General features: G+C 42.1%; 1 protein-coding gene across 1 annotated transcript in view; it reads right to left on the bottom strand.

Moving 5' to 3' along the window:
- Window positions 1-2,116: 2,116 nt before the first annotated feature.
- The window catches only part of STYX (serine/threonine/tyrosine interacting protein), a 19,882-nt gene continuing 8,164 nt past the window's right edge, over window positions 2,117-13,834 (bottom strand). Inside the window, exons 2-11 of the mRNA XM_027905175.1 lie at window positions 7,832-7,864; window positions 6,912-6,965; window positions 6,014-6,111; window positions 5,508-5,568; window positions 4,786-4,822; window positions 4,218-4,257; window positions 4,082-4,132; window positions 3,482-3,554; window positions 2,667-2,760; window positions 2,117-2,471 (exon numbers count right to left, since the gene is read on the bottom strand). Coding sequence (XP_027760976.1) covers window positions 2,398-2,471; window positions 2,667-2,760; window positions 3,482-3,554; window positions 4,082-4,132; window positions 4,218-4,257; window positions 4,786-4,822; window positions 5,508-5,568; window positions 6,014-6,111; window positions 6,912-6,965; window positions 7,832-7,864 — 615 coding nt within the window. The 3' untranslated portion in view covers window positions 2,117-2,397. The remainder of the gene's footprint in view (window positions 2,472-2,666; window positions 2,761-3,481; window positions 3,555-4,081; window positions 4,133-4,217; window positions 4,258-4,785; window positions 4,823-5,507; window positions 5,569-6,013; window positions 6,112-6,911; window positions 6,966-7,831; window positions 7,865-13,834) is intronic.

The raw sequence follows: 13,834 nt of genomic DNA, 5'->3' as shown, positions 1-13,834 counted from the left end.
CATCAGGAAGTTTTAAATAAAAGCTTAATAATAGAGATGAGGGAAATTAATTTCTGAATCCCTTAGGATGTGACAGGCAGACAGATCAGAATGACTGTAAAAGGCATCAGGATGTGGTGACAGCATGGAAAAAAAAAAAAAAAACTGGATTGGTGGAAAATCCTTAGTCATGGAGTAGTGACGGAGTCTCGCCAGGACCCCAGGGATAACAGCCCCAGACTGCACATGGATGAGCCTGGTGAGATGAATCAGTGCCTTCCATCTGTGCTTCATCCCTCCCCTTCCCCAGGGACCCAAAATAGAAAGGGATCCGCTGGTTCCCACCCCTGTTTCAGCAGCAGCTCAGACACTGCCAGCCATGTGGGAGCCCCGTGGTGGAAGGGCCGGGAATGTGTTTCCCAACGGCCCCAGAAGAATTCCTTTATGGAGAGTCACTCCTTAGGACGCAACAAACCCTCCACACCACTGCAGAACCAGCCCTGCACGCTGAGCCTGTGGGCTGAACACTGACACAGTCCAGTTCTCCAGCAGGGAAGTCACTTCCTTTTTTCCAGCTGAAAATTTCTTAACTCCACCATCAGACTTATTATTCCAGCTTTTTTTTTTTTTTTTTTTTTTTTTTTTTTTTTTTAATTTTATTTCTGAAGGATTCAGTCTGCTCCATCACTGCTGGAGGTGGCAGAGGATCTCAGCAGCACTTTCCTGTTCCTGCTGATCACTGGTTCAGCACTCCAGGGCCTTCACATTCCATGGGACAGAGGTTATTAGGCTGGAAAGCCTCACCCCTCACGAGCCCTGACTCACTGTGGGATGTTTCCTCCTCAGGTGTCACCCACATCTGTCCCAGAGCAGCTCCAATCCAGGCACGGATTTTCAGACCAGGTTTAACACTCCCGCCAGAGAGCAAAAGCTCCGAGTTCTCCAGAGGGATCAGCCCTCAGCAGGCCTTCCCAGGAGCTGCAAGGCCAGGGAAAAGAGACCCCCGGAGTACTAAACAACTGCATTGTTTAAGTCCTGTTTAAAACCCACGGATCTGAGCCCTCAGGGAATCCCCCCGGCACAGGTTGTCCATTCTGAGGTGGCAGAGGACATTCCCATCCCCACACAGCCATATCCAAGTGCAGGGGGGATGCCCTGATTCCCAAATCTTGAGCCCACCTGCTGCTCCATGTTAAAACACAGTCCAGGTGCAAGCTCAGATTGCCCAAATCCACAGGTTTTTTCCAACAGCTTTGTGAAGTGCTCAGTGCCCACAGCGCTCCCAAGGAACCATCATTCCATTCCCAGCTTTTATGCAACAACCATTGGGAAATAAAGCAGATGCAGAGCTAGGGCTTGCACAACCTCTGTGCTGCTGGGGCAGGAGAGGAGTTAAAGCTGCACAAACCACCCTGACAATTCCCAGTTTGGAAACTTCAGAGCACCAACAAGTGCTTCCTAAGTTGACTCCAACATTTTACCAGAGCTGAGGTGAATCCTTGAAGTTTTGGTCCCGTTATGGGCAGCGCTTTGGGCCTCAGGTTTCAAACACCACCCCAATTTTTACCTCAAACAATGCAACTGTTGACTTATAACAGCAACTACTCCTCCAGTACGAGTTTGAAGATGTTTGTTCAACTCGAATTAACCCATAACCCATTTAACAACCAGCTTTTTAGTGCTGGCTGAAAGAATTCAGCCTTGATGTGTGTCCAGCTGGCTGCCCTCTGTACCAGCCCGACACATGATTATTTTATGAAGTCATCAGTACCCTGTTCAACTTTCACTTGCACAAAACAGGGAGATTTTCAGAACAGTCTTTTCTTCCTGCAATTGGTCCCAGAGTGTCAGTCTCAAAATAATTCAGTGTACAAGGAGGTTAAACACTGCCCAGCTCCCTGCCAGCAGCAGCAGCACATTGTGCAGCTCCTACAGCACGTTCCTACCACGAGACACACTGAGAACAAGGTGAGTCTTAGCAAACTTTTTTCTTTACTAAAGTCTCTTGTTATAAATTACACAAATAACTTTATAAACAAATCCCCCCCCGCTTGCATTTTTGTTTAAAGTAATAACTTTATATCATACAAATAAAGAAATTTCAAGTATGAAAAGTGCATTATTGCAATAATACCTCTTTGCAAGTCCAAAAATCTTGGTTTAGAATAAAACTGTAAAGTGTAAAAAAGGAGTAAAACAATCAGTGCCATCTATTCATTCAAGAAGTCCAACATCTTAAAAATGATGCTTAGTGTGTTGCAGAGGCAGATTTACATCTGAAAGCAACATGTAATTGAAAAGAAGCTATGTGTGTTCATCGTTTTGCATTATTAATTCTTTTTTTTTTTCCTTTTCCCCAGGTTTTCTTCACCTTTCTTGGCAGGAATTGGTAATACAAACAGTGCTTGTCCTCAGCTCTCATCCATTCTGTGCTGCTGCCACTTGCATGGTTCCAAGTTCTTCATCCTCCTCGTGCATCCTCTTTAAACTTCCTGCAGAAGGGAGAAGAGAAGAGGGAAGTTCAGTCACAGGAGAACAGAATATTCAAGCATATTGAAGTCTGGGCACAGCTCGCACACCAACTGCAGCCATCCCTGCATTATTCTGCTCCTCAAGGTTTACTTAGGGAGTGTAAAAAAAAAAAAAAAAAAAAAAATCACCTCACACACACAGGAGGGGCTTCTCACCTGTGTTCCCAGGTGGGACTGAGAGGGATCTCTCCAGCTGCAGTGGTGACATCATCTGGATGGTTAATTTTGCTAGATAGATGGCTTCGTATTCCTGAAAAGGTTGAAAAATGCACAACGCCAATTAATTTGGCATAACGCTTTGTAAGGGTGAGGAGGATGAATTCAGAGAGTTCACCAGGATGGACTGGAGACTATTTTTATAATCAGGCACAGATTCTGGAGGAGGAGAATCTTTTGTTGCTTTGCCACGAGTGACAAAACCCATCAGGAAGACAGAGCTAAAGAAAACATCAGGGATGACTTTCAAAAAAATGGCTTTAGGGAACACACAAACGCGGGAGATGCTCAATCATCTTCCTGCCAGCCCTCAGCAGAGACACTGCAAATCTCTTGTCAACACTCTGTTTGCCCGCCAGACTCTTGGAACACGACAAAGCAGCTCCAGGATTCTGCTATTTGCCATCCCAGACTTGTGAATCTCCTCACCTCCCAGTGCCACTGTCAAGCAGCATCACTGGTGGCTGCCACAATTCACTTGGCAGCTCCCTCAGCCACCAGCAAAGACGTCTCAGAGCCTCTTAAATCACTGCACAAAGCAAGGTTTTTGTTTCTCCTTCGTTCCTGGACTTTCTGTGTCTGAAGCTTCAGCCTCAGGAACTGGGGGTGCCCACTCATCTTCCTGCCAAGCCCTGCTGCAGCTCCTGACATTTACTTGTTAGTAAATGGGAATTTTAAGTAGAAATGTCTGTTTGGCAGGAAGATGATTCATTAAACGGCTTTTGAGTTATTATCACAGAAAAAAAAAAAGTCACCTGAAGTTGATGGACAAATCCAGCATTAGGATTAATACAGAATCTTCTTTCTTGGACATAAGTAAATGCATCCCTTAAAAAGAGAAGGAGAGAGAAAACACTTCAGTGGAAAACAGAGTGTGACAGAAGTTTGCGGTTTGAGTCTTCCTTCAGATTATCAGTTCCCAGGAAACCCAGAACCTCTAAACCCTCCAAAGGGCTGGTTTTACAGCTGAAAATGTTTGGACAGAAGGAGGCAGCAGGTGTAAAAATGCTGTTTGCCCAGCCCAGTCCTCAGCTGGATTTCCTGCTCAACACAGTGCTCAGAACAGCCCTTGGGGCCTCTCCCATGGTTTTACATCCATGGATATGAGGTGGTGTCCCCATTTCCATCAGCAGCAGGTCTCTACTTCTTAAAAAAGAAAAAAAAAAATAAAAATGAAGGATTTAAACACACCTGCAGTGAAGTGAAATGGAATAATCAGCCCCTTGTAAACTGCCTGACTCACCAGGCAGTTTCACCTGCTGAGACTGAGTGAACACCCAACTGTTTGTGCTGCCTCCAAAAGTGACCATTCACTTACCCTCCCCTTGCATTAAAGCCCAAATTCCTGTTCTTACCTGTACTTCACCCCAAATGTCTCCATTATGTATGCAATAACTAAGGCAGCACTGAAAAGAAACCAAGAGAAGTCAGTGAAATATATTTCAACTGCTTGAAAATATTCCTAAAAGCAGGATGGGGGGGGGTTCCTACCTTCTAGAAATCCCTGCGTTTCCATGGACAAGAACTTTTCCTGAGGAGGAAAACAAACAAACAAACAAACAACAAAACCAATCAAGTACAGTTGTATAAATGGAATAAAATTCTTGGAAATGTAGTTTTTTTACTTGTGATGGAGAACGAGGAAGCACAAGGATAACGGGTGTGTCTTAGTTCACTCTGGATGACTAACTATGCTGTGTCCTGGGACACAAAAACAGGGATTCCTGCTCTTCTGAGGGACAGAATCTGCCCTCCAGAACCACGATGCAAATTTAAGGTCCTACATTACAGCAGGGACAAAAAAAACCTCATGCAGAAAACATGTTTAAAGTGAACCTCCCCCCCAAAAAACCTCAGATATACAAAAAGGCTCATTTTCCAGTCAAAGTCAAAAGAACACTTTGCTCTGAACTTGTACAATCAAGTTCAAATCAAGCACAATAAACCCCCAAATTTAAGGAAACCTCATAATGAAGATCCTCTAACGCGTACCACTAATTGATTTTAAAGCTTTAACAGCGTTCTAGTAAATGAAGGGAAAAAGTCAAGATGATTTTACCTCCACTTTGTAAACTTCCATCAATAAATTCTTTAGTCTAAAAAGAAAAAGAAAAATTACAAGAGTAAAACTTTCAGATTATTTTAAAAGCAAATAGTAGTAACGCCTGAATTTGGTAGAATTTTTGGATCAGTCTTACAGTGCACCAACTGGACATCTGCATTTCTTTAGCACTTTTAACTATCCATAAAATTGTCAGTGAAATTCTTGGTTTTTAGGTGGAAGAAGGAACAGAATGCTTTTGCTCTGATGCAAACTAAATTCAAATAGAGATGAAAACCCCCCAGCTCTAAATCAAGGGTTTATTCTATTGCCAAATATCAGCATGTAACTGTTTAACCTAAAGTAACTGTTTAATTCCCCTACAGTAACATGTTTCAAGATGCTGTGAACTCAAGTCACACCACCTTAGTTACTGTTTTGAACTCGGGTTATGATTTGATACAAGAGATGTAAATACAGCAAGTTTCCCAAAGGTCAAGGTCTCCAGGATTCCCCCATTTCTTTATTTTGAGACCAGAACAAGGCAAAGCTCTTACAACTCTGTCTCCACACTCGTAAAAAAGGAGTTAATTACACTTATTAAAGTGTCAGTAATGAGGTCACTTAAGAGCTGGCAACACTTCCAGGTGCCTCGGGCTGGGTATCCCAAATTTGAAACTTGCTGTCTCTTAGTCCAGAAAACTCTTCCTGGGCAACTCCATTCCCAAAGAAACACTCACCATAGGGAAAAATCGTATTATATTCTCAACTGGATTATCTGCAATATCCAAGACTAAATACCTGCAATGAGAACAGCTGCTGTGAGTAAACAACAACACTGAGTAGCTGCTACTGGTGCAACCCTCCCCCAGTTACTCACACCTGCAGGAGGAGCCCAGCACTTCCCTCCTGGCTCTGCTTCCTGACCTGAGCTCCAGAAATCCTACGATTAAGGAAAACTCTGGAGCTCTCCCCCGTGAGGGAGCAAGTGAGGAACCTTCTCCAACACCCCCTGGCAGAATCCTCTCTGAGAAACAACAACTTTCAAGTCTGAAGTTGCTGCAGATTAATGGATAGTTCTCATTTCAGGCTCATCTGGAGTTCAGCAGGACGGACAAACTCCACGGGTTGGATTTCAAGTCTTTCTGCACCTCAGCACATTTTTCAAATGCTTTTGGCATCGTGGAAAATATTTGGAGAGAACACACATAAAAAAAAACCCCCCAGAATCTGGATGGTTTCTCACCTAAATAACTGTTGGAAGTTTGGTTTAATAAAATTTGCTTCAATGTTTTGCCGTATGCAGATCACATGGGTTATTCCATGTTTCTGAAGGATAGGTAGCTGTGGGGAGAGGCAAACAGTATCTTTTTTAAATTACAGGTCCATCTGTTACACAGTAATAAAAAGGAAAGGCTATATTTAATAACTATATAAAGTTAATAATAAAATAAGGATACAGTATAATATATATATTTAATAACCACGCACAATAGGGCTCTATCATGTCCCCAAGGAAAATCGGAGCTGGTTTCTTAGAATTTAGGGTGAAAACTGTTGTCTTTCAAAAGGAAAAAAAAAAAAAAACATTCCTAACAATGCCAGAAAGATCAGGCATTAAGGGAGGCACTCAATGAACTTGTTTTGTCTCTGCCCACCTTTCACTTCGCCTGAAATTGCGAGTCCCTACACGATGTAGGAATTTCCAGCCAGCACTGGATTCTTGCTGGAATGAGACCATGAAAAAAAAGATCATTTATATTATGAGGCAAGTTTGCAGAGCCAAGCTGTGCCTTAGCAGTGCTTGACTTTATTGGAGATTTAATTTTCCTTCTTTCGCTCTGCGTGTGTGTTTGAGTGCCCAGCTCTGATTTGTGTTGCCAACACTTTAATGAATTGCCTGATCTGAAATGGTCTCAAACAGTCGAAATTTTCAAAGAATTACATTAAGTTTTAACTACAAGACTCAATTTCCATACAAATAGCTCATATTCCTTCTGCTCTGGGATCTTCCACGCTCCAGCTGAGGACTGCAACCACATTTACCCCTCTGTAGATACACCTGAACACAAACCCACAGCAACAAAACGAAATCACCCCAGCGAAGCTTCCCTGGGGGGGGAGAATATGCTGAAAAATCCTACCTTGCTTTTCATAGCTGAAGAATATGGGCCTAAAAATAACCCAGGTAAAATTTCCTAGGAGGAAGAAGAGACATTTTAATACCAGCTCCAAACGACGTGAAATAACACATTTTCGCTCACCTCGGAGCAGGGCCGTGGAAACGAGTAATTTACATCTTAGGGAGAGATGTGTGTTATCAGGTGTCATTTATGAGAGGACAAGGGGAAAACCAAAATAATCAGCTTGGCAGGATAAAAGAAACATGATCTTTGTGCAGGAGATCTTGTTTTGGAACTGGAATCAAGCCCTTCATTGGGACCGAGTTCCAGGTTGATGACGGCGCCTCACCCAGCCCCAGATCGAGTGAAGGGAGCTCTAACTTGGGATATGATCCTGCCTTGGAATTCATTCCAAACGGCTCTCATGGAAATTCTCCTACCTTTGTCCTAGTAGTGGGAAAACATCAGGTTTTTAACCATTTATCCCACCAATTTGTAACCATTTATTTAGTTGGGTAGGTCTTATCCCCCGTCAAGATTTGGCTGATACGTGGAAGGAAAACTTTAAATTTTCCATCCTCCTGGCCAACACTTAAAGCATTGCTTTCTGATTTAAATTTGCTTGGGATATGTTTTCAGCAATCATCTAAAAACATTTAGAAAGGCAAATCTGTAATATTTGGGGGATTATGGGGGGAAAAAAAAAAAAAAAGCACAACGTTAATTTATTTTTAGTACTTGCACAACAGAAATCCAAGCACACCTGCATTTCCAAGCTGGCAAATCCTCACATTAATTAAGTAATTAATTCTGTCTCCCATGGTGCTGCTTGACACTTTACCTGTAAAAGCTGATTTTGATACCAGCTCTTATTTTTTCCCACCCCCCCTCACTGAATGCTCCATGTTTTTTGCCTCAAATGGTAAATGAAAATGTCATACCTGCATCTCTCTCCTCATGGGATAGGTCCAATCCTTGAAAAAGAAAATAAAAAATAATTACATATACACAAAATATCCAGGCAGAGATCTGTATACCAGGATGGGAAAATAGAAAAAAAAAAAGCTTTAGAACATTCTGTATTAGTCACAGAAGAAAAAAAAAAAAAAAAAAAAAAAAAAAAAAAAAAAAAAAAAAAAAAAAAAAAAAAAAAAAAAAAAAAAAAAAAAAAAAAAAAAAAAAAAAAAAAAAAAAAAAAAAAAAAAAAAAAAAAAAAAATCCTGGTACATTCCTGCAGCCACTGGAAAAACAGAAGATAACAAGCAGGGCAGGTACCTCCCTTAAAATCCACACCGCCTCACCTAATACACTCCAACTGCCTTCATTGGGAATATTCAGGATTCAGCTTTACCAATTCCAGAAATCTGGCTTCATTCCACTTTTCCCCACCCTACACTTGCACTTGGGCAGGATCCTGAAACACTAAACACAAATTCTCCCTGCTGGTTAATCCACAGGTCCCACAAAATCCCAGACCCTCACGTTTGTGAGGGTTTACCCCCCTCATTCCCAGCTATTCCCAATCCATCAGAATGCCCAGAGCAAATGCCAGCATCAACATTCCCACCCTTTGCTCCATTTTAGCACTGCCAAAGCTGAGCAGAAAAACACGAGCTCAGGAAGACTCTGTTCCTGTCTTTCCTTCCCTACAACTCCCACTGTCCTCTATTCTTTGCCCCTCACACCCCAAGGATCTGTAGCTGAGATCCCAGTTATCAGCTGGAGGGGAAGGGAATAGTCCCACAAATCAAATCCTGAATACATTTATTCACATAATTTTGCTCTTTGATTCACACACAACCAGCAGCCAAGAGAAAACTTTCCCCTGTGTTGTGTTCCAACGTCCTCAAAACCACGGGAAAGCTAAACCCGAAATATTCCAGCTGGGAAGTGAGGTCAGGATTACACCAGGAAAGGTCCCTTGAACCTGAGCACCTCCACTTGCAGCAGGAGCATCGATTTCCCATTTAAACCTCTTTTTTCCCCCAATACAATAAAAACCCTCAGACACCCCCACGGTGCACAGGGAGGATTTTCCACCTCTTGGTAGTGGAATTAGAAAGGATTTTAGTATCGGTGAAGTTATTCTGGAAAATACTGGGATTGAACCTGGGACAGCTTTTCCGAGAAAGAAAACAAACAAACATTAAGCCACTCAAAACAGCCCTTTGGATACCACCTAAAGTGGCAGCACAAGCAGGGAAATAAAATGCACTGAAATGGGTTTTGCTAAAGACACAGAAGGAGCTAAATTACTTCTGCATGTTCCAGCTGGAATAATAAAAGCTCCTGGAAGCAGAAAAGTAAAAATGCTGTGACAAAAGAGGGTATTTTCAGAACTGCATCCTTCGAAGGTTGACCTGAGAGTGTTTAGCACAACCCTGTTGTCTCATTGCAGATACAAAAGCATCATTCACTCCTCAAAAAAAAAAAAAAAAAAAAAAAAAAAAAAAAAAAAAAAAAAAAAAAAAAAAAAAAAAAAAAAAAAAAAAAAAAAAAAAAAAAAAAAAAAAAAAAAAAAAAAAAAAAAAAAAAAAAAAAAAAAAAAAAAAAAAAAAAAAAAAAAAAAAAAAAAAAAAAAAAAAAGGCAAAAAACCACCATTTTTGTCCAAGAATAAAAGCAACACTAAGAGCAATAAAGTCTGAGAAGCTGAAGCTGCACTCCAGGACTACACACGAGCACTTAAGTGAGTTTATTACTCTGTTTGTAGAATTTATAAGTCTTAATCTGGAGCAAAATTAAAAGACAAATTCATCACTACTTTGGCGGAGGGGACTCAACGAACACATGGCAAATATTCCTTTCAAACGCTTCAGAAGCAGGAATTTGTTAGTCCCAACAGCTGCAAACTGTGCAAAAGAAGTAGGTAAGAACTGAGCCCAAAGGAGCCCAAACCCAAAACACAGCAGGAGATGTTCTGAACAAGGCAAATAAAATGTCTGTGCAGGCCCCAGACATCGGTCCTTGGTGTTCTTCAAGAAGCCAAAAAAGATACAGTTACCAACGGGATTTAGGCTGCAAAATAAGTATCTGAGAGATGGTGTTTAAAGAAACCATTTAATCTGAGGCAAGTACACAAACTCCAGAAAGAGTGATTGTGGTGATTGCTGACAGCCCTTCAAGGCTTTTTAAACCCAACAATGCCAGATTATTCAAATGCTATGCAAGATTATGTAAAAAAAAAACCCCGACCTGTTAATGGAGAGCGAACCCCAGCAGAGGTTTCATTTTAAGGAATTCATTCATCAACCCCGTTTTCCACACTGCCTGACAAATAACAACTGGAACTTTCCCTTTTTAGCAGGCCAAATGCGAGGATTTTGCAAAGCAAACAAGCGATGATGCCAGAGGTGGAGAGAGGAACGGCATTCCTTGGTGCTGAAGAGCTGGGAGGTTCTCCAGAACAAGGGGCGACTCACTGGAAGACAAATTCATCAAACACTTGCAAGACACTGAAGAGAAAGAACGCAAAAAATAACCCCCACAGCCCCAAAGTTTTACAGAGGAGCCACTCACCTCTGATTTATCTCCCCAGACTAGACTGGGATTCACTGGTGGACAAATGCAAGAGATGCCTCAGCTTAATTACCTTAATTATCTGCTGCAATTTGTATTTGCACAAATGAAGTTCCAGGGACCCTCTACATTCAGCTCCTGTCCCAGAATGGAGCGACTTGCCAGCGAAAAGGGAATAAAGCACATTTCAAAGCCCTCCCTTCCCCCTCCAGCTGAAATAAATTGAAGGTATCAATTAATAGGTAAGACTTGTCCACACTGCAAAGAGCTTCTTGGTGTCCAATATCCAAACTGCAGCAAGAGTAGCTCTGCCAACACTTAGTTTTGTCCATATTTTGCCACAGCCACACCTGGTTTTCCCTCAGAACAGTTTAACAGCCAAAAAAAAAAAAAAATTACACCTTCCAACGGCACATGGACTTCTTTCCCCTGAAAGAGCGACCTTGGCTGGGTCAAGTATTCACATTACGAATTTTTTAAAATTAGTTTAACAGCCCTGCCACAGAGATCCCCCCACAAAAGCAAAGACACTGGTGGGTTTTTCCAAACCCAGCACACACACAGCTGCACCTCATGCAATGTGCCTGTGCCTCTCCAGAAGGAATGCAGTGCAAAGGGATCCACGTGACGGGGCTTAACCGGTCCCTGACTGACAGTTCAAGTCTGCAGACCCGGCTGATTTTTCTCCCCCACATAAAAGGCACGTCCCCCGGTCTTTGTCAAAGCTGAGCTTTGGCTGAAAGGCAATCCCAGCTCTGCCCTTGCCTTGGGATGGTTCAACTCCTGCTGCCTCATAATCAGCAGAGCCTGCAAACCACGGGCAGGCCCAGAAGGAGGGAGAAGCTCTCAAAAGGTGCTGAAAATCACACCAGGAAAAGAAATCCCACCAGTTGTTAAAGGAGATGGACATTTCACCGCTGCCTCTTACCTGCTCAGCATCACCCACCTCCTGAACGACTCTCCCTCTTCCCAGACCACCATCCTTTGGAAAAACTGCACACAGCTCCCAGTAAAAACCTTCCTGGCCACTCCAGGTGACCCTTTTCCAAGGCTCAGCTCTTTTGCTGTTGATTTACAGCATCACTTCCCTCCCCACACAGATTTCTTTTCCCATCACAGCCAGGACTTCTGCCTGGCTGACACCTCAAAAACCCAGGGCTGTCAGAACCCTCCTGCCCAAATCTGTTTCCCTGCCTGGTGGAACATTTCAAGTCTCAGCTCCCAAACCCCTGCTACAACGTTGTGAAGTGGAAGCTGCAGACACTGTTACAGGGGCTGCTCCAATTCCTTCACCCACCCTGGACAAATCTTGGCTCCGAGGATTTTGGAGGAAATTAAAATTGCAGCCCGACAGCGTCGGATCAGAACAGTCAGAGGGCAGGACCACCATCATCCCCCTTCACAGGATCCAGCTTGGGTTGTGGATGGGTCCTGATCCCAAAGCTTTGTGCTGAATTCCCAGGCAGCTTTAAGTGTAATTCCTACACTGAAATAAGATCTTAGGTTTGAAAGAATTTTAGACAATATTTTTTAAAAAAAACAGGAGGGGAAGAGGGGACGTTATCATTAAAGACCTGCACAAAACCGAAGTTTTGTTAAATCAAGGCCTTTGTAAAATGGACCAAACACTGCCAAAAGAAATCCCGACATACTAAAGCAGTAGTAGAACACATTCATCTGCCATCTCTTAATCAGAAAGCAGACAAATGGAATTAAGTACTGAAATCACATTCAAGAAAAATATTTGAGTGCTACTAAAACCTGTCACCTCTCTCACTGAAGGGTGGTGCTTAAGGGCCTCCAAATGAGCTGCAAACCAGAGTGAAATGAAAGGTTGTGTCTTCACTTTTGGTCATGCTTCATGTTCTTGGACAGTTACATTCATTAAAAAAGCTTTGAACTGAGATATGTTTGGTTTTTTTTTATACATACAGAATAATTTCAGCTGGAAGGAACCCACAACAATTTGACCACTGCAGGGATATGTAAATATATATAATTTTTTCCACGTAGAAATCCTGGTGCAAGTGTATAAAAGACACAAAATTAATCCCATTTTTTTTGTGTGTGGATATGGCACTAACATGACCAGAGGTTAAGGAGGTTAAATTAAGAAAGGCTTGGACTGCACTGCTATCCCAAAACTGGTTAAAGCACCTGGATAAAGAGTGAGGTGACATTCCCACCCTTGCACAACTTTTTAATCCAAAAGTCACCACACTCAGGAAACGATCCAGGGAGCGTTTTCCAGGGAATTCTGTGTATTTCTCAGGAGTACTCAGACAATGGGAAGGCCTCATCCTACATGTTTTTGCTATTGAAAATATAAAGGAATACAAAAGCAGGAAGGTGGAGAGGGACAACAACAGCAGGTGGGAATGACAGAGGAAGGAAGAAGGGGACAACAGGAAAAGAGAGGTTATTTTAGCAGAGGGAAACACGAGCCCTGGAAAAGGATAAAAGGGTAAAACTAAAGGAAAAAGTAGGAATGGAAAGTAGAAAAACATCAGTGATTCTTGTTTGTCCCATTCTGGTCCAAAAGACACCTCTGCTGGCTCCTTAAATACCAGCAGCACTGGCTCCTACTAAAGCACAAAGATAAATTAAAAATAAACAATAAACCAGAATTCTTCAGCTTCCAGGAAGCACAGAGCCAAGTGCCAGGAGTGCCACCCTCACTCAGATTATCAGGGTTGTTTATAATGGTTCAAGAACGTCCTTCCCGTGCCCCTCCTCGTTTCAACCGTGAGTTGGGCTGTACTGAGGCAGATAAGTCTCTTTACAACCCTCATTTAGATAAAAAAAAACCACCTCCAAATATCCTTTAACTCCCCAGCCCTACAAACTGCTCCACACTGTGCCTGTGGATCTCCCAGCACTTCCCAAGGATCCAAGGCACAGGTTAATGGTGACTGACAAACTCCAGAGTGCTTTTCCTCAGTTTTTTTTTGGGCTCTAATACACGGGCAAGTAAAATAATTTTAATGATACAGCTTCCTACTTGTTTTAAGGAATCTGCAGAGGAGGGGAACTGCTGTGTTTGAGGGGGTTATTTGTGTTTCCTAGCAAAAGTAAGAGTAAAAAAAAAAAAAAAGTAAAAAAAAAAAGTTGGATAAATCTGTTCCACTTTTAGATGGACTGCATCCTAGTTTAAAAAAAAAAAGCAGTCAAAAATACTCAGCATTTCAGACTAAATATAGCTGTCAAAAATGTAAATGTTGTTAAAAAAAAACCCCATGTGCTAAAGAGAGCTCAGTTTTTATGCATAATAAAAAGGGAAATATGGCTGCTTAGTCAACAAGCTGCTAATTTAATTACAAAAACCCATGGAGAGCCCTAAAAAAATCCTAAATACATCAAGAATATGAGTTTGCTCAGCCTGCTTGCAAGTAAATATGCTAATTTTTTAGCAAAGAAATAAAATGGT

Source organism: Empidonax traillii, unplaced genomic scaffold (assembly GCF_003031625.1).
Source record: "Empidonax traillii isolate 1590-97213 ecotype Southwest subspecies unplaced genomic scaffold, ASM303162v1 scaffold1128:size488575, whole genome shotgun sequence".
Lineage (NCBI taxonomy): Eukaryota > Metazoa > Chordata > Aves > Passeriformes > Tyrannidae > Empidonax > Empidonax traillii.
This window is presented reverse-complemented; position numbering and strand designations above follow the sequence as displayed.